The 25,985-nt window shown below is 48.3% G+C and overlaps 1 protein-coding gene across 8 annotated transcripts; it reads right to left on the bottom strand.

The window, feature by feature from the left end:
- Window positions 1–589: 589 nt before the first annotated feature.
- LOC309580646 (uncharacterized protein) lies at window positions 590–25,985 on the bottom strand. 8 transcript variants are annotated; one of them, XM_082294776.1, is made up of 10 exons: window positions 25,923–25,985; window positions 13,106–13,233; window positions 11,157–11,377; window positions 8,172–8,230; window positions 7,934–7,960; window positions 7,222–7,284; window positions 6,287–6,454; window positions 5,882–6,046; window positions 4,591–4,755; window positions 590–3,617 (listed from the first exon to the last, which is right to left on the bottom strand). In XM_082294776.1, the coding sequence occupies exons 4-10, from the start codon at window positions 8,209–8,211 to the stop codon at window positions 3,469–3,471; spliced, it is 777 nt and encodes a 258-aa protein (XP_082150902.1). In that variant the 5' UTR covers window positions 8,212–8,230; window positions 11,157–11,377; window positions 13,106–13,233; window positions 25,923–25,985; the 3' UTR covers window positions 590–3,468. The 8 variants fall into 8 exon arrangements, with proteins under 8 accessions (XP_082150902.1, XP_082150901.1, XP_082150904.1 ...); XM_082294775.1 differs by having other exon boundaries at window positions 11,157–12,519; XM_082294778.1 differs by lacking the exon at window positions 11,157–11,377 and having other exon boundaries at window positions 7,934–7,957.

Genomic DNA, 25,985 nt, shown 5'->3' on the forward strand with positions numbered 1-25,985 from the left:
TCCAGCCAGCCTCTTGGTGATAGGGTTATCTGATGTGATTTTCAAGTGTTGTCTCAGTTTCCAAGTAGACTGCAAGGAGAGTCTGTGCTCACTGAGTGTGCTGCTAACTAAGCTTGTGCTTTATTTCTTGTAGCTCACATGCCTTATTTATTTCATCCATTCAGGTGCTGCTCTGAGAACAGCTTCAGCAGTTTCCAGCTCCCTCATTGGCATGGTGTTTCTATTCCTGTTCCATTCTCCCTGTGAGAAAGTATGATGATGTGATCTCTTCTGGAGGAAGGAGATGTGATGGTTCTGGTGCTCAAAGTGTCTGGCTGAAGGAGCCTGAGGAGTTGCCTGTACACTGATTTCTCCCAGAACTTAGTGTTTTATAGCACCTCAGCCCAGGTCCTCTTCATCCCTGTTGCAGATTTGCTCCAGCAAATCAGACCTCACCATATGAACACTTTAAAATAATCCTATCTGGGAAAACCTTAATTTAAATGGTAGCCCAACATCACAGGCCATTTTTATTTGTCAAATATATGTCAAAATTCCAAATATGTTTATTTTCTCTCTTTCTTTCTCTGTTTTTCTACTATTTAAAGTGTCACATAGTAGCAATCACTTAATGATCACTCATGCCATGAGTGACCCTCGCAAGAGAGATAAACCACACAGGAGGCATAAAATTTTTTATATCGAAATATTTCAGTCTTCCAATCACTTCTGTCCTAAGACTCTCTTGCAGAAATTTATGCAGAGATGCCCAGATGGTGTGTTAAGGCTGTTTTGTTTTGCAAATTTAACTGTAAGCTGCCCTTACCCTTTGACATTTCGGCCGTTTCCAAGAGCACACCTTTAGTCCTTGTATCTGATTTATGTTTGCGGCTGCAGTTGCAGGCTCTGAGCAGAGCTCGCCCTTGCAAGGCGTTGCACGACATCCCGTAGGATGTGTGTGTTTGGGCTGTTTGAATTAAGGCACGGCAGTTGTTCACACCTCTGGGCAGCACACAGTGGAAACAGCTCAGAATTCTGTGGGATGAACAGCTCTGTTCCCTCCTGGCCAGAAAGAAAGCATCCTGGGGACGGACCGTCCCTTTGCTGATGGGTGGCTGGCCACGTGTCGGCTTCGTCACACATTTCAGAGGATGGGCGGTTTAACGAAGGCCGGGCTCCTATACCTGTATTATCGCAAAAGTCTGTTGTTTTATTTCTAGGGTCTTTAAGGCATCACCAACAATCCCAGCCTGTGCCTGGGAGCGTTGTCCAAATGGTCCTGGAACTCCGGCAGCCTCAGGGCCGTGCCCACTCCCTGGGAAGCCTGTTCAGTGCCCAGCACCCTCTGGGGGAAGAACCTTTTCCTGATAGCCAACCTAAACCCCCCTGACGCAGTTCCAGCCATTCCTTGGAGTCCTCTCACTTGAGAATAGAGAGGATTAAAAAGCCCTTCCCACCCTCACAAATCACCAAATGGGTAAGATTGGAAGGGACCACTTGAAGTCTTCTCATCCAAACTCCCCACTCAAACAGGGTCTCCTAGAGACCATTAGGCAGATTTATGTCTAGTTGGATTTTGAGTATCACCAAAGAAAGAGTCTCCACAATCTCTCTCAGAACCGGTTTCAGTGCTGAGTCACTCTCACGGTAATGAAGTTCTTCCTTGTGTTTAGGTGGAAGTTCCTTTGTTTTTGTTTCTGCCCATTGCTTCTCATCCCATTACTCAGCACCACCAAGAAGAGCCCAGCTCCATCTTCCTCACACCCACCCTTCAAACACTTCTGTCCATTGATGAGGTCCCCTCTTGGCCTTCTCTCCTCCAGACCAAACAGGTCCAGCTCCCTCAGCCTCTCCTCACTGGAGACATGCTCCAGTCCCCTGATCATCTCTGTAGTCCTCAGTTAGGCCTGTCCCAAGAGCTCCAGGTTTCTCTTGAACTGAGGAACCCAGCACTGAACACAGAGCTCCAGATGTGCCTCACCAGGGCTGTTCCTCCCTTGGAAGTTGGCAAAGCTCTTCGTAAGGCAGCCACTGGCCTTCTTGGCCACAAAGACACATTGCTGACTCTTGGACAACTCTTTGGCCACCAGCACCCCCAGGTCCTTCTCTGCAGAGCTACTTCCCAGCAGGTCAGCCCTGAGCCTGGACTGGTGCTGGGCTTACTCCTTCCCAGGTTCTTTCAGTTGGTTTGGATGGATTGACTGCAGGAGGTTGGGGAAAGAGCACAGGCTCTATGGGCATTCCTGAGGACTTGGCAAAGGCCTGGGGGCAGGATGGAGAGCAGGGATCCTCTCCCTCCATCTCCCCAGACAGGATCTGTGGGCCATGGGAGACAACACTGTTATGAGGAAGGTGAGTGGGTAGGACTTGGATACATTTACAACGTCAAGTTGTACCTACACACTCTCTTCAAAGACAACAGAACAAAGAGGGGTCTTGAGCACCTGCAGAGAACATTTCAGCACAGAGTTGTTTCAGAGTCACGGATCACAAAAGCTGAGAGGCCCAGAAAAGCTGACTTTAGTCACAGGATGGATTGTGGAGGTGCACCCCATAACTAAAGTCAGCTTCTCTGGGCCTCTACCCAGATAGGGACTGTCCCTCCCACTCTGAGGAGCTGAGCAGGACAAGCTCTCAGGGTGGTTGGCCTGTTGTCGCAATGACCGCCACTGACCACTGCCCAGGCTAGCCCCTGCAGTGTGCGACAGGAGTGGGGAGCAGCTGGAGACTCTCGGCTTTAAAGCTGCTCCTCAGGAGTTCAGCTCTGCCCAGGGGAGCTGAAGCTCCAGGCACGGTGGCTGTCAGCAGTCCGGACAAGAGAGAGGATAAAAAGCAGCAAGGAGGCTTGCCACAGGGGGTAATCCACGTTTATTGGCGGCAACTCACAGGAGACAAGCCTCGAGCAGCTCCAGGGAACCCCTTATAAAGGGAGGTGTTACAATGGGGATGGCTTAACTGGGGACCAATAGAAATCTCTAAGGGAGGGATATGGACGAGGATAGACATTTCCTTGGGCCAGTAGCCCCAAGGGGAGGAGGGAAAGGGATCACATGCCCCAATGGGGCATCGAGGTTTAGGGGATTTCCAAAGGGGGAGTTATCCAGAGGGGTAGGGTCTCCAGGGATTGATGAGGACCATATAAGGGTAAACTGGGAGGTTTCAGATGATGGACACTGAACCTTCGGGAACAACAGGAGGGGTTTGGGTGATTGATAGGGAAAGAGCCAGAACAAGGGGAGGAGAACAACCATGTAGGGAGCACCAGGGGAGTGGCTTGGGTCTGGGGGAAACCAACTGGGAATAGGAGTGGGGAAGGTAGGGATGAACCATTGGGGTACAGGAAACTTATATAAAAATACAATAAAGGTATCACATCACCACAGCCTGTAGAGCAGCTTTTGCCTTCAGTGAGATGAAAGTCTGCTTGGCAATGACCTTGCTCCTTGGTTCTTCTCCAGGTCAGCTGTGAGGAGCTGAAACTAATGTTTTTCAGAACCCCTTCCTCTTCCGTAAAGCTTCTTCTGGAGTTTGAATTTCTTCCAAAGCTTCTTCTGGAGTTTGAATTATTTGAGAGAGATGCTGGAATACCTTCTCCATCCAGGATTCCAGGGCCCTTGCAATTTCCTCCTCTTTGTTTCCTGGGAGGAAAGAAAGATGTCACTGGGTCACTGATGATTCCTCCTTGAGGGGGACACCAGCTTGTTGGAAAGGATGAAAGTTCGGTAAGAAAGTTTCAGAGGTATGTAGGCTTGGCAGAAAGATCTCTGAATGTAGAAACTGAGAATGAGATAGAAATGAAAACAAGTTTTGATATAGAGTAAAAGATGTTTTGCTGAACCAGTGATCACTGAATAACTGAGAATGCAAAGGTTGCATTTTTATGCTTTATGGAAGGAGATTTTTATGATTTTTATGATTTTTTATGACATACAAAGGTATGTAACTACAAACAAAGACATGTTTTTCACCAAGTAAATGAGCCCCAAGAAGAGCATAAGTAAATAGAAAACATGTCTTTACCAAAAAGAGAGATATGGCAGGCAAACAAGAAATGTTGATAAAGCAAGAAGAAGAGAGGTCTGAGAATTTTCCACTGTAAGCTTAAATTGTAACTTACTCTTGTGATTGGATAATAATGACTATAATATGGTGATGGTAGTAGCTATGATAGGCTATAGGCAAATGTAAAGGTATTGTGTATGGGGCTTATTGGTTGTTATGTATCAAGATACCCAGCAAAGAAAAGTATAGAATGCTTTGTAACTTGAACAGCGGGTGGCTTCAGGTATGCCTACAGCTGGAGCTGGCAGCTGTAGGGCTGGCTCTGGATAGCCACTCCCTGAAATGCTGTAACTTCGCCTATGCAATAAACAGCTTTCAAGAGAGCCACCTGAAGTCCAGACATCCTTCGTGAACCTTTCTCCTATACCAGCTATCTGACACAAGGATGTCCAAAGGCTCTGATTTAACATCCCTGACAGACGGTCTCTTCTCAGGCCCCTCCCTGTCCCCTTTGAACAGCTGAACAGGATGAGCTCTCAGCGTAGCTGGGCTGTAGAGCTGCTTTTGCCTTCAGTGAGATAAAGTCTGCTTGGCAATGGCCCTGCTCACCATGTATCTTCTCCAGGTCTGCTCTGAGGACCTGAAGATCAAGCTTCGTGGACTCCAGCCATTCATGTACATTTTCTTGCAGAGTTTGAATGCTTTGGGAGAGATGATGGAATTTCTTCATCAACCTGGATTCCAGGGCCCTTGCAATTTCCTCCTCCTTCTTTTCTGTGAAGAAAGAACGATGTCATTGGGTCAGTGATGATTCCTCCTTGAGGGGGGCACCAGCTATCTGACACAAGGACGTCCAAAGGCTCTGATTTAACATCCCTGACAGAGGGTCTCTTCTCAGGGCGCTCCTGTGGGTTTGGTTTTTTATCCTTCCTCATTCCCCCTTAGAAAGCCTCACCTCCCAGGAATTCCATTTGGCCATGGAGGTACAATCTGGACATGGTTTTCCCTTTGCCTTCTGACTTTGAGCAGGGAGGGAACAAGAAATCAAACTTTCATCCCTTTTCAACCTCTCATTTGTGCTTTCTGTAGCTCAATAAACAGGGCTCCAGCTTTGAAAAGTGGGCCACAGGCTTAATTTTAAGCCCACAATGGCTTGAGCCAGCAGGAATTCCAGGCCTTTCCCTGGACTGCTCTGGGCTGCTCCTTGCCATGGCTTTGCTCGCTGCAGCTGGAGCAAGAACAGGACCCACGGTCAGGGAAGGCCGATCGTTCCTCAGCTTTCCCTGCCCTGGGGGCAAGACGCTGTTCCCAACACACTTTGTGTCCTGCCTGAGCCAGGCCCAGGGGCACCATCTGGGGACAGCCAGGCCCACACTGGAGTCTGTGCCCCAGCTGACTCCTTCTCCTTCCCAGCACCAGCTCCTGGCACGCAGAGCTGCTCTCCACAGACCCTGCGCTCACAGACACGTCCAGGCTCTGCTCAGGGAAGCTCCTCTCCCCGCTGATCATCAATAGGGACACAAGGCTGATCTCACATGTGCCCCAGTGTGGGACCAGCAGTGGGGCAGCAGGAGAAGGGCAGTGGGGAAAGGGAGAGAGATGCGGACAGGACTTCCTGGGGAGAACCTTAACAAGTATCAGGCAATGAGAGAACTCCCAGCACACACCTTCTGCAAAGATGAGGGAGAGGAGAGGGACTTTGGCCGCCCGCACCTGCAGAGAACACTTCAGCATGGAGGTGTTTCAGTGCCATGGATCACAAAGCTGTTCCCCACATAAGGACTGCCCCTCCCTGTCCCCTTTGAACAGCTGAACAGGATGAGCTCTCAGCGTGGTTGGGCTGTAGAGCAGCCTTTGCCTTCAGTGAGATGAAAGACTGCTTGGCAATGGCCCTGCTCACCTGGTATCTTCTCCAGCTCTGCTCTGAGGAGCTCAAGATCAAGTTTCGTGGACTCCAGCCATTCATGTACATTTTCTTGCAGAGTTTGAATGCTTTGGGAGAGATTCCTGAGGTTCTTCTGCAACTTGCATTCCAGGGCCCTTGCAATTTCCTCCTTTTCCTTTCCTGTGAAGAAAGAACGATGTCACTGGGTCACTGATGATTCCTCCTTGAGGGGGACACCAGCTATCTGACACAAGGACGTCCAAAGGCTCTGATTTAACATCCCTGACAGAGGGTCTCTTCTCAGGCCCCTCCCTGTCCCCTTTGAACAGTTGAACAGGATGAGCTCTCAGCGTGGTTGGCCTGTAGAGCAGCTTTTGCCTTCAGAGAGATGGAAGTCTGCTTGGCAATAGCCCTGCTCACCTTGTATCTTCTCCAGGTCTGCTCTGAAGACCTGAAGATCACAGAGTTTGAATTTCTGTAATTTTTTAAATACTCTATTTAGAGGTCCCATTTGTTTCATGAGGTAAAGGAAGTTCTCGTTCAGCTTGGAGTCCAGGAGCTTTGTGGTCTTCTCCCTCTCTCTCCTTCCTGTAGAGAAAGAGAAACTGACATTTCTCATTTGAAGGGGAGACCACCCATCCTGCCTGAGGACAATCAAATCCTTTGTTTTAAAGTCCCTTCTTGAGGGTCTCTTCTTGGGTCTTCCCACAGGTTGGGTTTTTATTTCCTCTCCTCCAGGCTGTCCTGGTCTGTGCTGGGAAAACCCCACTGCTGGAGCAGCTCTGTCCCCTGGGAGCCTGGGACTCTGGGCATCTGCATGGGGGTAGGGAATAAACAAAGGAAGGCTGGAGGCCCTTGGAAGTGGGGATTTATGGAAAGGTGGGATTGTTTATCTGACTGTGCTGGGCCCTCATGCACAGCAGGCCTCTGGATCTCCTTCTTGCTTGGCAAGGCTTAGTTTCCAGGTAGTGTGGGCAAGGACTGGCACTCACCTGCACAGAAAGGCTTCTGCCTTTTGCCCCTGGAGGAAAGCCCAGGATGAAATTCCTCTTTCAGATCCAAGAAAAGAAAGGAAATCCCAGAAGGGATGTGCTATGGCTTTGAAATCGTTACCAACTGCCAGGAGCACCCTCTGCTAGAGCAGGACGTGTCTGTCATCCAAGGGGGATGTCCCTCCGGCCAAATTCATCCCACCCCGAATGCCGGGCCTGCGGCTGTGCTCTGGGAGGGGTTCTGCAGGCAACGGGCTCGGGAGAGACCCCCACTGGCCTCACTTCTCCCAGGGATAACACATCACATCCCAAGGGTTCTCAAGGATGAGAACAGACAAGAGAAATGGGATCCAGCACACTTACTTTGTCTTTCGAGTATCCATTTTGCAGCTCTATAAGTAATATCGCACGCACTCAGTATGCTACCTGGACATCAGGTTCAGATGAAAATAAAATGAAAAAGAAAAAAGGAAGATTCAACAAGGACCTTTCCCTAAGGAACTCCAGGACTGCACTGAGCAGTTCTGGGGCAGAGCACATCCTGCAGCTGGCCCAGGAGCCATGAGGTGCTGTGGACCAGGAGCCCCAGAGCAGTGCTGGGGGATTTCTGACCCTTGGGGCCCACTGAGGCTCTCCTGGGCCAGGAAGCTGCCTCAGCTGCCACAGCATTCGGGCACCACTCAGGTGCCTCGGCACCAGCCCACCAGAGCACAGCCACCCACGAGAGGGTGAGACTGTCCTGCCTCACACTCCAGGAGTGGAGAGGGACCCCCAGCTCCCTTCAGTGACCCTTGGCACATTCATTTCAGCCTGACTCTTCAAAGCCTTGCTCAGCAACACCCCCTGCTAGGGTAGGATGTGTCTCTGGTCAAAGAAGGTCACCACTCTGACCAAATTCCTCAGTTCATCCCAAGCCAAGGCCAGGCCTTCTGCTGTGCTCTGGAAGGCATTCTGCAGGTAATGTGCTTGGGGGAGAGACCTCCACTGGCCTCACTCCTCTCAGGGATAACACATTGCATCCCAAAGGTTCCCAAGGATGGCCACAGACAAAAAGAATGGGATCCAGCACACTTACCTATGGATTGGAGTATTTTCCTTACTTCTTGCCATTAGGTTCACATGAAAAGAAGAAGAAAAATGAAAAAAGGGAAACTTTGCTGTGGTATTTCCCTAAGGATTTCAACAATGCATTAAAGAGCTTTTTTGGGACACACACGTCCCTTATACTACTCAAACTTCTGATCTACACAGGGTTTTTAAAATTACTTATTTTCCCTGCCATCACTGTCTAGCAGAAGAAATGCAGCTCTTACCAAATCTTCCTGCCATGTCCTCGGTTCCTGCCTCCTGCATCCTCTTCTCAAGGTTCACTCTGCAATGCAAGGGAAAAGGAGAGCAAAATTTCTGTGGTGGGCACAGGACTACAGAAGAGAAGGCAATAATAAAACATTCTGTTGTAGTCCCAGATGGTCCCAAACCCATCTTGGCTGCACTGGAGCTCCCTGAGAATTCTCACAGCCACACACATCATCTTTGTTGGTCAGAATAAAGACCTTCTGCCCTTGCAGAGTGCAGAACCAGGTGTTCAACCCCAGCTATGATTTTCTGCAGAGGAAAGGGACCATTGTCCATTCCTTCAGACTCAAATCCTGGAGGTTATCCTGACCAGCTATGAAGAAATCTATGGAGAAAGGACAGGGGTGACCTTGGCTGGCTGCCAGATGCCCACCAAGCTGCTCACTCCCCCTCCTCAACTGGACAGGAGGAAAAACTACAACTGAAACACTCACATAAAGCCTGGGACATCCTTCACCTGCTGCCATCATGGGAAAACCAGATTTCATTTGGGGACGATTGCTTTGCTTTCTTGGCAATTCCCAACAGAGTGGCAAGGCGAGTAACAAAGACAAAACTGAAACCACCTCACTCCCACCCTCCCCTCCTCCTGGTTGTGAACACACAGGTGCAGGTGGCTCGGGGACAGCTGCAGTGCCAGGTGCAGCTCGAGACAAGAGCCCATGAACTGCCAACAAAGCACAACAAAGGGCCCCAAGAGCACTGGCACAGCTGGGGGAGGGACACTGAGAGGGCAGGAGCCAAGGGCTCAGGAGAAAGCCAGACGAGCCTTGGGCCCTCAAACTGTGAGGGAATAAAACTGAGGGGTTCCTTTGTCGGGGAAACAGCTCAGGCTGTTTCTGTGTTACTGTGCCAGGAAGAAATGGCTTTATGGAAGGAGACATCTGAGACTCTGCCATGGGAAACCTGGGCTGGAACTGGGGAGGACACAGGGGCTGAGCGTGGGATTGAGGACTGTGGGGCGTCCAGCAAGGCCTGTTGGGGCACTGGAGCCATTGCTGCAAAGGTGTTATAAACGAGGCTTGGTGTATTGGGTTGACCCTGAGTTGATGGACAGTCTTTAAGACCAATTACGCTTCTCACAATTTACATATTTAAACCGCACAGAAAGGCGGGACTTCCCTTTGGTCGGGGCTCGCTTGCTGGGAGGTGGGGGCAGCTCGGGGCCTCCCGGCCCCGCCGGGCCGGGCCGGGGCCACTGCCCCTTTCCCCCTTTCCCAACGCTGCGGCACAGACCCTGGGTGGCTGGGGGGGACTGCCTCAGAGCCACAGGCAGCTCAAACCAGCCATGGACTGCTCACAGCTAAACCCATCCAGCGCGGCTTCTGAGGACCGGCGGGTCCCTCTCTTCTCCATGCGGAGCCGGCGGAGTCAGCGGGAGCCGGCAGAGCCTCCTGTCTGCAGCCAGCACACTTCGTGCTGAACTGAAGAGGACACCACGCAGCCAGCAGCACAAAGGGAGCGAGGCTTTCCCCACCGTAAAGGCCGAACAAGAACACTCTTCAGCATGGCGGCGTCAGAGTCAGAGAGAAAGAGAAGTGAGTCACATGGGACGGAGCTGAGCATGGCGGCAGGAGAAAAGAGGGCGGTGCCACGATTCTGGCGCGCAGCTTAAAAGAAACCTTCTTGCGTGCCGTGGTAAGAAATTGTAATACCACAAACTGTTTGTCTCTTTAATCCATTTGAAGAACATGGGGGGATGGAGTATCTTCGTGTGCCTGTGAAGATTGTGAAGAATGCCGATGCCAGGCTATATAGTAGTAAGAGGCTGCTAGAGACTTGTGGCGAAGAAGAGCCTTTGTGTGCAGGCCAAAAGAACTTATCCTTAAAAAGATGAATAACCCCATGTGATGGCCCATGTTTTGCAGTGTGAAGGAACTGTGAGATTTTTTTTCATGGGAGAGATGTTCTACACACAGCAGATTGTTTGTTTCCGGGCGGATCTGCTGTTGGTGGCAGTTTGGGAACCACGTGCAACTGAAGGAAAAACCCTTTTTTCCCTTAAGCATAAGAGAGAGACTTTTCAAGAATTGGAACACTGACTAACATCCCATGTTCTGTTATCCCTTGTGTGAGCTAGGTAAAAGGAGAGAAGTGCTGGCTGGAGGGGGGGGGGGGGGGGGGGGGGATTTGCTTTAATTTTGTTTTGTTATTGTCTCTTTACTTTTAATTCTATTAGTAATAAAACTCTTTCATTGTACTGCAACTGTTTAAGGCTTGTGCCTGCTTTGCTTTTCTCCTAATTCTTATCTCACAGAAGGAAAACAAGTAAGTAATGAATATTTTGAACCAAAACCACTACATTTAATTGGTGTTTCTGCCCGGTTTCGAACTCAACCCGCTACACTTGGACTTTTTGGGTGGAGTAAAAGTCTGCTCGTTTATTAAAAAGAAAACCAGGAGCAGAGACTCGAGGTAAGCCCAAGTCCCACTTGACAACCCAGAAAAAAAACAAACAGTGCGACACGGAGGGCGTTCCCTCGGACTCAAGTTCCTCAGGAAGACCCCCCGGGGGCTGAGTCCCGGGGCAGTTTTTATAGTCTCTCTTGATGTTGTGATTGGTGCAGCTCAGATCCTCCTTCTGATGGCTCGTTGCTAGGGTCCTCATAAGTGTTCAGTTCCGTCAGTCTCTGGGGCGTCGAGTGATTGGTTTACCCCCTAACCAATAATTCCTCAAAATGTTTACATCATAATTATTAAGTCATCTTAAGAACATTCTAGAACATTCTCCTCTTTTCTATAGACCCATTACTTTCCCCCGTTGGTGTCACCATCTAGTGGGCACATAGCAGCATTACACCCGCACAGTCGCAATAACAATTAACTCATTAACTGCATATCCCCAATCTTTTAACAAGCAACTTTTAACTTCTTCTCAACCATAAAAACCTTTTAACCATTTATTACAACTCCCCCCTCTAAAACTTTGATCAGGCCTTTACCCGCATCAACCATCTCACAGTTTAACAGCTTTTCATTAGGCAGTATCCTCATAAATCTTATAAATCTTTTGCAGCCTTTGGTATTTCTTAGAAATCTCTTTCGCCGCCTCAGGGGCTTTCTTTCATTCTTGATCCTCTTCCAATTCATCTGCTTGTAGCACTCTGATTCCTGCAATTTTCTCCTGGTTTTGTGCCTGTAATTCCTGAATGAGGGGCGTATTCTGCACAACAGAAGTTATAAATCTAACAAAACAGGGGATTAAACACGGCAGGAATAGGAAACCAGCAAACGAGAGTCCAACAATTATCAATGCTTTCTTCCACCACTCTCTGGTTAGTAGGTCGTCCCACCAATTAGATTTAAACAGCGGGGTCCACCTTTGTACAGGGACACGGGCTAATTTTCTGACGTTAGTAGTTATATTCTTGATAGCTTCAGTGTGGTCATCAATTTCTACACAACACTCTGATGAATTAAACTTTCCACACACACCACCTTCCTCTGCTAGCAGGTAATCCAGTGCCAGCCTATTTTGGTATATCATAGTTCTCATTTGTCTGGATTGTGCAGAAAGTAAGTCCAGAGCTAGGGTGGATTGGTTAGATATTATTTCCACCAGTGCTTGAAGGCGGATAATTCTATTCAACATATATATTGGAGTCCTGTACCCCCATGATCCGTCCTGGGCCCAAGTGGTAGGACCATAGGTAGCTATGATCCGCTCAGGTGGCCACTCATCCTCCCCCCACTTCTGGGTTCCCCCTATCTAGATGTCCCTTTTTCTCCATGTCAACTCATCATACAGAGGAACCCCAAGACTTTGTCCCTCGATTCTTGGAAGTAGGAAAAAGGAGGGTCTAATTATGCCTAGGGTACAGCTTCCAGCCCAGTCTTTTTGGAGCATAACATAGGCCATTTTCCCACATAACCAGAAGAGTCCTTTTGGTGCTTGCCAATAATTATGAAATTTTACATTGTTTATGCCAATCTTACTCCAAAATTTTGAGATTTTTGGTTCATTTTGGAAGGGGTTGGGTTCCCTGGTAATACATTCATATAACTTTTCTCATTCTACATATGTACACCCTTGTTTTTGTTTTCTTGCCCAATATAAATCCTTAGCCTTAGGGATCCACCACTGGTGTGTACCATTTGTTACAAAATACCTTTTACAGGGAAGCTCACCCACATACGCTATGTATTTAGGACCTCTCCTCCACATTCTTCTCCGATGACTCCCGACCTCAAGCTCCAAGTTTCTTCTTCCTCCCTCTCATCTGATCCTGGTGATTCCTTCTCCATTATCTTTAGGGTCTCCTGTGGGGTCAAAGCAATCCCCTCCCAAGGCCAAACCTCTGCCATCTGGGTATTTCCACAAATCCAGCAATCAGTTATATTCCATTCATGACTTATTTTCTCAACTAGATCTAGGAACAAGTTCTTTCCTCCCATCATTCTGATCTCAGGTCCCTTCTTAATTACCCCTTTTACCTCCTTTCCTCTAATCAAGTCTGGCTCCCAATTTCCTGCTCTTTCTTTTTGCTTTACCGGGTCCTTCTCAGAGCAGATCCATTTCTCCTTCATAGGGCATTCTCCCAGCAATTTCTGTTTAAAAGTCCCTACATTTTCAAAAAGCCAATAGGTTCGGCCATCCTCTATGCAAGTTTGCAGCTCTAAAAAGTTGGCACAATTAGGGCTCGGATTCGAATGGGTTCTTAGGATGGCCGTCCGAGAGTCTCCCGCATACAAGGGGTAGGAACATTTATCACAGGGTGGTGCTCCTCCTGCTTGGATGTTAATCATGAGGAGAACCCCTATCAGCAGGGGTCCGGTACAGGGCACTCTCCCACCCATGTCTCCCCTCTAATCCCAATTAGAGGATCCGTGACTCTCTATCTGTGGCAAGAGTGTATCCTGATCTGGTCTTGCCCCCTTGCAATATTCTTACCTGTTGGTTACTGTTACCCTCTTGTTGCGGTGACAATCTCCCTTTTGTGTCAACTTATTTTCTTTCCTTTTAGAGTCTGATTGGTAGGTGCGTGGGAGGATGCTCTATTCCTTCAGAGTTCTTTGGATCTGTAATGAGACACATCGAACAAATTTAAAAAAGGTTTTTTAAATTTTATTTAATTTATTTTTATTTAATTTTTTATTAATTTATTTAATTTATTAATTTATTATATTTATTTTAACTTTAAACAGTAACAAGTATTAATCATGCAATAAACAATTTCTAATTCTTAAAACTTATATCAATAAAACAGTTAATAAAGTATAAATCATCTTAAAAACTCCATCTTTCTCTGTCCTTTCATGGCTTCTTCTTTAGTGTCAGCTTGATGTCGGTGTTGGGGTTTTAAGAGATCTAGGTTTTTTTCTGTTAAAGGAATTTTCCCCCATTCTGTTACTAAGACGATAAATCGCTGGGTGCTTAAGAGAAGACAAAAGGGCCTGGCCATTCTTTTGTTTCACCTGGGTGTGGGGTCAGTTCGCTCTGAGCGTCCGGAGAGAGAAGCTGCAAAAAAAAGGAGCTGCTGGTTCCTCTTTTTCGGCCGTTTTTTTTTCTGCTGGAAACAATGCCGGGATCCCAAAGCCACTTTCCCTGCCCTGCTGGAGGCCGGGCTGTGGCTGCCCTGCCCCGCTGCTGCTTCGAGCTTTCGCTGCGTTGTAGCCCTGCTCGCCCTGCCTGCCTGGACCCCCGGGGGGTTCTCCCATCTGGATACATCTCGCCTGCCACCCGGGATTTGTGCTCATCCCTGCCGTTCCAGCCTGCCGTTCCAGCCTGCCGTTCCAGCCTGCCGTTCCTGAGAGTCCGGGATCGGCTGCCCAGGGGTTTGTGAAGCTCCTTTGTTCCATCCCTTCCCGGGATCCCGGGATCGGCTGCCCAGCGGTTTGGGAAGCCTTTGTTCCTTCCCTTCCCGGGATCCCAGGCCGCCAGTGCCGCGTGCTCCCCGAGCTCGCTGTGGAGCGCCCCCTGCAGCCGCGGGGGAACCATCGCACCTGCCCTGCTCACCGGGAGCCGCCAGCGCCCCTGCCGGCTGCGAGCGGAACTGCACCCGAGGGGAAAGGGCCCGACAGCTGAGAAGGCTGGGACTGGGTTTGTGATTGCTGTTACTGCCATAGGTGTTGTTGTTTTGTTTGACTGGTTATATATAGAGAGAGAGAGAGAGAGAGAGTAAAGAACTGTTATTCCTATTTCCCACATCTTTGCCTAAAGGCCCTTGATTTCAAAACTATAATAACTCAGAGGGAAAGGGGTTATATTTGCCACTTCAAGGGAGGCTTTTGCCTTCCTTAGCAGACACCTGTCTCTCAAAACCAAGACGGTCGAGTTAACTACTGTACACTCAGTTGGGGCTTGTACAGGTCCTTTCACCCTGGAGACATGAGTCCATCCTTTTTCTTGAGTTCTCACTGCTGTTGCTGCGGTCAGCAAAATTTGAAAAGGGCCTTCCCATTTAGGGGTCAATGGCTAATCTTTCCAAGTTCTAATTAATACCCAATCGCCAGGCTGGAATTTATGAATATTGAAATCAATGGGCGTAGTTTGGGGAAGATACCCCTTTTCTCTCAGTTCTTTGAGAGTCTTTGTAACAGTTTGTATGTATTTCCTCACACTCTGTTCTCCCTCTTCATAAGTTCCAAGATAGCCCAGAGTAGTGAGAAAAGGTAGTCCAAACATCATTTCATAGGGTGAAACCCCTATGTCTGCTCTAGGTTTTGTTCGGATCCTCATTAGGGCCAGGGGAAAACATTTTACCCAGTTCATTTTAGTCTCTTCTACTAACTTTGTTAAGGGCTACTTTCAATGTTTGATTTACTCTTTCCACCCTTCCAGAGCTTTGTGGTCTCCATGGAGTGTGTAATTTCCATGTGATGTTTAGGGCCTCAACTAGTAGTTGTAACACTTGGGCTGTAAAATGAAGACCTCTGTCTGAGTCTATAGTGTGTATTATACCATACCGGGGTATTATCTGCTCTAACAGGATCTTCCCAACTACTTCAGCTGTTATTCTTGTTGTAGGATGAGCCTCTACCCAATGGGTTAGGTGGTCGACTATGACTAGCAGATATTTAAATCTTTGCACCTGGGGCAACTCAGTGAAATCAACTTGAATACTCTGAAAGGGTCTTCTTGCTAATTCCCTTCCCCCAAGAGGCAGTTTCCACATCACTTTTCTATTCACTCGCTGACAAGTTATACAGTCTCGTGTTAACACTTTTGCAATTGTAAAAATTCCAATACTTACGTATGTCCTCAGAAAGTGGTCACACAATGCTTGCGTTCCCTAGTGTGTTGAGGAGTGTAACTCTTCTAACACTTTTCTAGCTAGGGCCTTGTTCAATACTTGTCTCCCATCTGGCATCCTCCACTCACCCTTCTCATTTTTGATTGCCCCGTGCTTCTGGAATTCTTCTAGCTCTTTCTCTCTAATGTGTGGGATCTCTCCATCTTTGCCCTTGTCTTCTAAACTTGATATATGTAGGATGGTTCCTTCATCTCCTAAGGCTGCTCTCTTCGCTATCTGGTTGGCCAAATTATTTCCTTTTTTTTCCAGGGAGTCTCCTCTTTGATGTCCTCTTACATGCACTACGACTATCTCCACTGGGCCTCTTAAAGCTTCAAGTACCTCTTTTATTAAATTCTCATGCACTAACGTTTTCCCTTTTGAATTTACAAATCCTCTCTCTGTCCAGATTTTACCAAAAGTGTGTACCACTCCATATGCATATTTTGAGTCAGTATAAATAGTTCCTTTTTCATAACTAAGCCACAGTAGTCCTCGTAATAAAGCATAGAGTTCACAGCACTGCGCCGACCATTGTCCTACAAGTTTTCCTTTTTCTATAATATTCATGTCTTTTCCGTTTATCACTGCATACCCCGAAACTCGTTTTCCTTCTATTACTCTGGACAAACCATCCACAAAAAGGATCTCTCCTTCTGGTAAGGGGTGTTCCAATAAGTCCTTCCTGACTTTCGTTTGCAAGTCAATGGTTTCGATGCAGATATGCTCAAGTCCCCTATCTGGTTCTCCATATAAAAATTGGGCAGGGTTTATTGCTCTGGTTGTGGTTAACTCTAAATTTTCCGTATTATTCAGAATCAATTCATATTTTAAAAGCCTGCTGTCAGAGATCCATTGGCTAGCTTTTTTACTTAGTATGGTTTTCAAATCATGTGGAGTGTACACTCTAATCTTGTTACCAAAAGTTAACTTATATCCCTCCTCCACCAGAGTTACTGTGGCCGTGACAGCCTGGAGACAGGTTGGCCATCCCCTTATCACTGGGTCTAATAACTTTGACACATAAGCAATAGGTTTTTTTACTCCACACCACTCCTGTACAAGCACTCCATAAGCCACTCCTTCAACATTCACAAATAATTTGAATAACCTGTCTAAATCAGGAAAACTCAACACTGGAGCAGTTATCAGTTTCTCTTTCAATTCTTCCAAACTCTTATTATCTTCCTCATTCCAGGTTAAGGGTTCTTGCTCTACTAATTTGTCATACAAGCATTTTACTAGCTTGGTATGTCTCTCTATCTATAATTTACAGTACCCAATCAACCCTAACAATTTTTTCACATCAGTTTTTGTTCAATCATAGCCACATCAAATGGGTCATTCTTAGCTCTCTTAACCTTACATTTTCAATCACTTAACTTACAACCCTCTGGAAGCTTTGATGTACATGATCTGTCTGCTCCAGTTATCAACAAGAAACCCATATTCTTTGCTCTGGGGGCCAACTTCTAGATTTACCAAGGGCTCTGTGTGATTTTCAAAACCTTCCCCCAGAGCAAAGAGCCCCTGACACCCCTAATCATTTTCCTTTAGAATCTTTTCCAATGTATCCTGTTCTCTTGCAATTGCTTCGTCCAGACTTCTTCTCGTACAGTTTTGTTCCAGTTCTGTTTTCTCTGCCTGTATATTTTTTTCCTTCTCCTCCCCATCTCCTTTTGAGTGTACTTAAGTATCAACAGAGGAGGTTTGTTTGGTTGTTGGTTTTTTTTTTCCTTCTTTTATTTTTATTTTAAAAAAAGGAATTAGCTTAAATCTAAATTAATACACAACACACAAATTTATTAATATCTAAATGAATTAACAAAATTAAGACAAGCTACCACAAATTCTAAAAAAACAGGCAGAGCTATGAGAGAACAGATGGGGTTTTGGTAAAAGGAATGAAGGTCCCAGAAAAAAAATAACAGTCAACAGAGGAGGTTCTTAAAAGCAATGACTGTAATTACAACTGCCCATGGGAAAATCTACCGACCGTGGGAAATCCGACCGGAGACCTCAGAAACTACAATTAAAATGGCGGCCCAACTGGAAACCGGATGAACCCTATCAGGCTCTTCCGGCCCCTCTAGGACCCAATTACAGACTCCATCCCTCGCCGGAGTGGGGGACCCTCCCTCCTCCAGGGAGTTCTCTCAAAAATTAAGATGGTGCCTGCCAGACGCCACTGAACACCTCTCCTCTGCAGCCTACGTCTTAAAATGGCCGAGACACCGAAAATTTCTCAAAAATTAAAATGGCGTTCGCCAGACACCACTAGACACCCCTCCTCTTTGCCTGATAGGTGGTCTGGGGACTATTGGACCCACCTCACCCCAGAACCTCACCTGTCAGGTTCACCGCAGCAACCACGCAATTAAAATAATTTATAAGACTCTCTTAACTTAATTAATATGCGCCAAAAATTTTTCTGAATAACCAAGAAGGACATACAAAATACACCCAAGTAGTCTTGAGTTCTAACTCAAAACATAAATTGCCAACAGAAAACGCCACCAAAGAATAATCAGAACAATTTATGAGACTCTTTTATCGTAAAATGGCACTCGCCAGACACCACTAGACACTGAATACTCTTTGCCTGATAGGCAGTCTGGGGACTATAGGACTCACCTCACCCCAGAACCTCACCTGTCAGGTTCACCGCAGCAACCATGCAATTGAAATAATTTATAAGACTCTTTAAACTTAATTAATATGCACCTAAAAAAAGTCTTCTGAATAATCAAGAAGGATGAACAGAATACACTCAAGTAGTCTTGAGTTCTAACTTAAAACATAAAGTACTAACAGAAAATGTCACAAAAGGATTTTCTAACTTCCCTGGGTGGCAGGTTCTAATTTCTCCTCCCCCCTAGGAACCTCACTTGGGTTCCTAGCTCGGGGGTCCTAATTCCGTTGTGCTGGGCACCTTCCCCTCCTCCCCTGCCCAAAAGGAGGCAATCCCCTAACCGGTGGTTCCCCTTACCCTGAAAATCTCCAGTTAGGAGTCTTTCTTCCAGCCCACAAGGGTCCTAGTTCCCCAAGTACAGACTCTCCGGGGTCTGCCCTAAGGAACCCCCTCCTCCCAGGTGATCTTGGCTGATGGAATCGCTACTTCCCCGTCTTGGACCTCTAGCGATTCCACCCCCGATCTGGCAACGACCAAGCCACCTCTAGTTGGAGCCTGCACAGGTACGGGGCGGCTAGAAGGAGGGTACTCCCCCGTCTCCCACCTTTAAGGGTCCCTTGGGGTACAACACTCACACGTTTTTCACTCGCTTCCCTCCTTTCCCGGCTGGGCTCCTCACAGAGAACCAGAACCGCGGTACTTGGAGGTCCTCACTCGCTTCGAGAGTCCGCTCTACACAGCCCCTGTCTCACTCAGTCGCCACTTCACGCACACTCGTACCCCCTAATGCCTCACCCCACTCGCAGTACTGACCTGCATATCTGCGAGCCCCGCTCCTCTGGGTTGTCAGGCCCCTGATCTTCTCTCGGGACAGCCGACAGTCCTCCTGACGGTCACGAAGAAATCCGAAGTCCAGGCGGCAGAAAAAAATTCTGCCGAACGCATCTTCCCTGAACCCGTCCTTCTCTGGGACCGCCCAGGGGGCATGGCTTATCCCGGATGAGTCCCCCAGAAAACTGTTATAAATGAGGCTTGGACTTTTTGGGTGGAGTAAAAGTCTGCTCGTTTATTAAAAAGAAAACCAGGAGCAGAGACTCGAGGTAAGCCCAAGTCCCACTTGACAACCCAGAAAAAAAACAAAAAGTGCGACACGGAGGGCGTTCCCTCGGACTCAAGTTCCTCAGGAAGACCCCCCGGGGGCTGAGCCCCGGGGCAGTTTTTATAGTCTCTCTTGATGTTGTGATTGGTGCAGCTCAGATCCTCCTTCTGATGGCTCGTTGCTAGGGTCCTCATAAGTGTTCAGTTCCGTCAGTCTCTGGGGCGTTGAGTGATTGGTTTACCCCCTAACCAATAATTCCTCAAAATGTTTACATCATAATTATTAAGTCATCTTAAGAACATTCTAGAACATTCTCCTCTTTTCTATAGACCCATTACTTTCCCCCGTTGGTGTCACCATCTAGTGGGCACATAGCAGCATTACACCCGCACAGTCGCAATAACAATTAACTCATTAACTGCATATCCCCAATCTTTTAACAAGCAACTTTTAACTTCTTCTCAACCAAAAGAACCTTTTAACCATTTATTACAAAGGGACTCTGGTCCCAGCATTGAAAGTCTCTGGTGGTGGGAATGTGATGGCCAGAGAGCCTCGGGAATGGTCAGACTGGGGAGTTCCCTTAACATCCTCTTCTGCACAACTGGCTGCAGAAAGCATGGCCTTGCTGGCCCTTCCAAAAAAGGCACCTGTCCCTTCTGACCAGATCCCAGAACCACAGAACCACCGGGCTGGAAGAGGCCTTCAAGATCACCAAGTCCAACCCATTCACCGAGTCCAACCCATCAGAGCAGCAATGACGAGGTGAAGGCAGAAGGCAGAAACGGGGATAGATCAGAAACGAGGAAAGGTCTGCTCGGGGCACCGCTCACTGCTGTGCTCTGCCCTCCCTCTCCTTCTTGCACTCCATTTCCCCGTGCTGTCTGCTCCTTGTGACTTTTTGTTTTCTTTGCCAAGTGCCATGTTCCAGAGAAGGAGGAGGACCCGGTCAAACGGGGTGAATTAAGAAACTCCTTGCCAAAAGCAAGAATCTTGCATGTCAAGAAAGCTTTCCTCATGTTCAAGAGGAGTTGAAACCTGGCTGAGAAAGAAAGCTCCACTGAGGACTAGAAATAGAGAAATGCCAGCAGGGACCCATCAGAAGTCACAGCCCCAGGGCCTGTCAGTGTCCCTCGGGTCTAACCCCAGCATTGAACCCTGCTCTCTTTCTTCAGACTACTTTTCCTAATCTGCTCTAGTCAGAAAGGAGGGAAAGAATGTAAGTGGCATAAACCACTCAGTATTTGAGGGTTATTTCTCCTGAAAGCAGAGCAATAGAGTGACGGCTTCCTAAACAGTAACAATGAACAGATGATGTGCACGTGGAGCTGCCATGAACAGGCCTCTGCTATTGATAAGTGATGAACGCAGACATTTAGCTCAGATCACCACTCATGGAAAGATGGTTGTGCTTCCAGGAATGGGTCACCCCACTTCTCACAGTCAGAGAGAAATTGTTCTCTTGTCTCTCCTTGTCTCTCTCTCATATTCAGAAGGAGCCCTGAACACTGGTTTAGACAGGAAACTTATTTTATGTGGTGCCAGATCTGCAATCCTGAGCCAAAGCTGAAGCTTTGAGGGGAAAAAGAAAAGGAAGGGGGGAAAGACAAGAGAGGGGAGGAGAAGGAAAAGTTAAAGGAAGTGGGGGAAGGGGGGAGAAAGAAAAAGTACAGCCAGGGGAAAAAAAAAAAAGAATAAATTCTCTCTTCCACATTCTCAGTGAGGTCTCTGCTGGCCAGAGACCAACGGACTGTGAGCGGGAAGGGACAACAGACTTTGCACAGGAATTCTATGAAATATTAACTTTGTGGTCTCCCTCCAACCCTTCTTGACCAGCCCCCCACCCTCCGCAGCAACGCTGGACCTTGATGAGGCAAAGACACTGAAAGCCCTGGGGGCTCTGGAGGGCAGTGTTGGAAACAATAGAACTTTTGAAAGTTTTTACTTTATTCATCTAGTCAGGCTTGGTTTGCCCTTGCCCTGGGGAAAGGAATTTTAGGTTTTTTTCAGGGGACATTGCACCACTCCTCACAGGATGAGCTTAATAACTCAACAGACTGGGCGTAGCCCAGAAGATGCACAAAAAATAACAACCATCAACACCCATCGACAGACATCAACCCCAGATGTTGCACCCTGGCATGGTTGGAGATGCTTGGTCTGGAAAAGACCGATAAGGGAATCAAGGAGTGAGGGCTGAATTAGCATTAGAGGCAAAGGAATCCGTGGCCAATAAGAAACCAATGAAAAAGGGGCACTCAATAACTAACTCATGTAAGCACAAATTAACTACTGGGAGACAGCAAATGTTAGTTCAGACAGAAGATGTTAATTACAAAGCCTGAGAAGCCGAATTCACCCTAATCTTGTCAAGATAGAGGGGACAAGGATCATCTCAGAGACCTCTGAATCATTCCTCAAAGGACTACGCATGCCCAGGGAGAAAGGTGAAAAGTTCATGAGAGGATGACTACTGGCCTTCATCAGAGAAGACTCCCGAGGAAGAGGAGAGGCCTTCCTCAGCGCGACCACCAGGACACACAGCGCATGTGTGGCCCATGTGCTAATGACTTCCGATAAATAATTTGTATAACCACACCTGTCCCAAGGAATGTGATGAATATTCATAATTTAGCCCCTAATACTGTGTTGTAGAGAGCACCAGGTGCGTGTGTTTGGAGGAGCGATCCCCACACACCCGGCACGCCGAATAAAGCAAATACCCACTTCTCTGACTCTGTCTCTCAAGTGTCTCCTGGCCCAGTTGTGGCACGATTCACCAAATATTAGAAAAATTGTGTCATTTGGGACCAATGAACGGGAACTGCTTTGAGTTTTTTGATGTATAAATCTGCAGAAAGTCTGGTAAAAGGCATGTGTGTATGGAATATTTTCCATGGCACATCCGAGCCAGAATAAAGTAATGCCTGATTCTCCATCAGTTCAAATACAGTGTTAGAGGGTTTTTATTTTCCTCCCAAATTTTTGGTGACAGCAGCAGGGCTCCTTCAAGCCTCAGCAGAGCCCAGTGAAGGCCCCAGGGTGGTTCAAGGAGTGTCCTTTTCCCATTCAATTCTCTCTGGCAGAACTGGACATAGCATTTGAGGGGCCCCAGCAGTGCCCAACCCAGGGGATGGTCACGGCCCATGAAGCCTTGTGAGGAGGGGGTGTCATTGCTGTGTATTGCCAATCACGATTCCATTGGCCTTGCCCAGAGGGGCGAGACTGCAGGTGCAGATTGCTCTGCTGCAGATGTTTCTGTTTGGGCAGAGTCACGCTTTCATTGCTGGTTTTGTTGTTGCAGACACTTAGGGAAATCCCACCAGCACCTGAAGGACAGCTGGAGGACTCCCACCCCAGTGACCCACCAGGGCAGAGGTTCCTGACTGCCACAGCCCCGCTGTTGCTGGGCAGGTGTGGTGTAAATGTGCTGGGCACAGGGGTTAAACCCTTCCCCTGGCTCTGCTCCTGCTCACACAGCCCAGGGCTGTGCTGTTGGCTTTCTGTGCTGGTGGCTCATGTGCTCCACCTCCCATGTGCTGCCTTTTCACCCTGGAGCTCGCTCAGTTCAGCCAAGAACCTCAAGAGATGAGTGCTTTACTCACGGCTTCTTGGAGAGACCATTCCTGCCCTTGGAACAGGCTGCCCTGTAGGGCCTATCAGATTTCCTGAGCTCCTTCACCCTTCAGAGCTGCTGCCCCTGCCGCCACCTGTTCAACACCCCGAGTTCATCCTCTGGACCCCCAGCTCTGTGCTCTGCTGCTGGCCTTAGTCCCTGCCCTTTGGTGCCTGGGACCCCACTATGTCCCGGCTGTGACAGCCCAGGCTGGCACTGATGAGCTCATCCCTGACCAGCTCTTCCTTGTGGGCCACCACCAGGTCCCCATGAGCATCCCCCCTTTTCGCCCACCAGGCAGCTCTGCTGAGCCGTCACTCCAGGATCCCCCACGCTGTTGGAGCCCTGCTGCTTTGCCTTCCCGTGAATGCCAGGGCAGTTACCATTCCCCATGGGAACTTCCTCACTGGCCTGGACACTTCTCAGAAGAGGCTCTCAGGCCTCTTCTGCCAACTTTCCCTGGTCAAGCAGTTTCTGAACTGCCAAGACAGTGTCCCCCTTTCTGAGCCCTTCACTGCTCACTCTTAAGTCAATCAGCCTTTGCCCATCCTGTGGAGGATCATCCATGTGTTCAAGCTGCTCCTCACACCTCCCGTCCTCATCCTCCCTGCCACTCCCTCCGGCAGAGCCTCTCCCCTTCCCCTGCATTCCACCCATGTTCAAGCACAGCCTTCCAAACCATTTAGGGATGGTTTTGACTCAGAAAAAAATTATGTAGAGAGCTTCTGAGCTCAAAGCCAGCAATTTCAGGTTCTTAGAAACGCCCATTCAGGAGCTTCTGGGCTCAAAATCAGTGATGCAGGGAGCTTATGGGGTCCCAAACAATGATTTAGAGAGACTTTGGGCTCAGAAACAGCCCAGACTTCAGGAAGCTTTGGGGTTGAGAAAGGCCAATTAAGGGAGCATTTGGCTCAAAACCACTGATTTGGGGAGCTTTTGGCCTCAGAAAGTCCCCTCTAGCCAGCTTTTGATTCAAAATTCCAATTTAGGGAGCTCTTGGGCTCAGAAACACATGTTTAGGGAACTGCAGTGCTCAGAAAAAGCCATGTTGGGAGCTTTGGAGGTCACAAAGAGCCACCTGGGGAGCCCCAGGGCTCAGAAACACCCATTTCATGAGCTTTGGGGCTCAGAGCAATCAATGTCCAGAGACTTTGGACTCAAAAGCAGCTATTGAGGATCCTTTGGGGTTCAGCAACACCATTTCAAGGAGCTTTTGGCCTCAAAAACAGACACTTAGGGAACTTCACAGCTGAGAATGGAAAAGTTTTGGGAGTATTTGGGCTCAGGAACACCCACCTCGGGAGCTTTTGGGACCTGAAACAGCAATTCAGAATGCATTTGGGTTCAGAAACACTGATTTAGGGAGCATTGGGGCTCTAAAACACCGATTTAGGGAATCTTGGGCTTAAGAAACCCTGATTTAGGGCGTTTGAGGTTGAGAAAAAATGATGTTGGAAGCGTTGGTGGCCATAGAGAGTGATTTGGGGATATTTTCAGATCAAAAAGCAATTTAGAGAGCTTTAGGGCTCCAGAAAACCAATTAAAGCAGACTTTGGGCTCAGTAGCCCCCATTTAGGAGCTTTTGGGCTCAGAAACGTGAATTTCAGGCGCAGAAGGAGCAACCCGTGGGGAAAGGCAGGAGCGAGGGTCTGGCGCTGGGGCAGCCTGGAACAAGGCTGGGAAGAAGCAGCTCCGCAGCAGGGGCAGCAGCACCGCGGGGCTCCGCACGGTCCGGCTCTTTCCGTCATCCCGGTTATGTCTATTTCCCACCCCCACGGGCTCCTCGCCCTCCCCCAGCACCTCGTTTCTTGGTTTTACACCGATTTCCCGTAAATCCCTGGAAAACTGAAACCGAAACTGGGGAGGTCCAGTCACGGAGCGGCTCCTCGGGGCAGCCCCGCTGGGGCGGGGAAAGGGCGCGGCCGGCGGCTCCTGCCCGGTCCTGGGGGCCTCCCAGGGGCACCAGGAATGGCACTGGGAGCACTGGGAGCGAACCCCATGGGCTGATGGCCAACAGGGCACATGGCTTGCATTACGGGGGTCGGAGCTCTGCAACACTGATCTCGGGAACTTCATGGCTCAGAAACCCCTATTTCGGCAGCTTTGGGGCCAGAACAGTCACTTCGGGAGTTCTGCAGCCGAGAAAGAGCAAGTCTGGGGGCTTTGGGGCCCCAGAACACCGATTTCAGGTTTTGGGCTCAGAAAAAAAAACCACTTAGGGAGCTCCGAGTCTCAGAAACATTAATTAAGCAAGCTTTGAGCTCAAAACAAAACAAAACCAAACCAAAAAACTTTAGGGATATTTTGAGCTCAGAAACATAAATTTAGAGAGATTTTGGGCTCAGAAACACCCATTTAAGGACATTTTAAGGTCCTAAACACCAATTTAGGGAGCACTGGGAATGAGAAACAAATGTTTCAGGAGAATTTGTGCTCAAAAATATCAAATTAAGGAGGCTTTGGACCTCCCAAAAAAGCCAATTCAGGGAGATTTGTGCACAAGAAATCTGAGTACAACCAGCTTTTAGAAGAGACAGAACCAGCAATTTAGGGAACTTTGGGGGTCTAAAGTACCAATTTTGGGAGCATCTGGACTCAGAAAGACCAATTCAGGGAGCTTTAGGGCTCCAAAACACCTATTTCGAGAGCTCTTGGTCTGAGAAAGAGTGATTTATGGAGCTTCTGGGTTCAGCAATACCCAGTTATGGAATTTCTAGGCTCAGAAAAAAAATTATCTAGCGAGCTTCGGGGCTCAAAACCAGCAATTTCCGGTTCTTTGGGGCTCAGAAACCCTATTCAGGAGCTTTTGGGCTCATATACTGCAAGTTTGGGAGCTTTAGGGCTCAAAATCAGTGATTCGGGGAGCTCTGAGGCTCAGAAACATCCATTTAGTGAGCTTTTGGGATCCCAAACACTGATTTAGGGAGATTTTGGGCTCAGAAACAGCACTTTGGGGATCTTTGGGGTTGAGAAACACCCATTTGGGGAGCATTTGGCCCAAATCCACTCATTTAGGGAGCTTTGGAGCTCCAAACCAGAGATTTAGGATCTCATGGGCTCAGAAACATTAATTTTGAGAGCAGAAGCAGCAGCGCGGGGGGAGGGTGGGAGCGAGGGGCTGGCACTTACCCGGGACAAGGCTGCGAACGAGCGGCTCTGCGGCGGCGCCGGGAGCAGCGCGGCTCAGCCCGG

Source organism: Coloeus monedula (genome assembly GCF_965178545.1).
Source record: "Coloeus monedula genome assembly, chromosome: 20".
Lineage (NCBI taxonomy): Eukaryota > Metazoa > Chordata > Aves > Passeriformes > Corvidae > Coloeus > Coloeus monedula.

Bases quoted from the DNA above. Each gene is read 5' to 3' on its own strand.
- LOC309580646 (XM_082294774.1), bottom strand. From the start codon at position 8,211: ATGCAGGAGGCAGGAACCGAGGACATGGCAGGAAGATTTG. The intron at 7,285-7,933 runs GTAAGTGTGCTG...CCTGATGTCCAG, and splicing joins GAAAATACTCCAATCCATAG to GTAGCATACTGAGTGCGTGC. The intron at 4,756-5,881 runs GTGAGCAGGGCC...CTTTCTTCACAG, and splicing joins AGAGCTGGAGAAGATACCAG to AAAAGAAGGAGGAGGAAATT.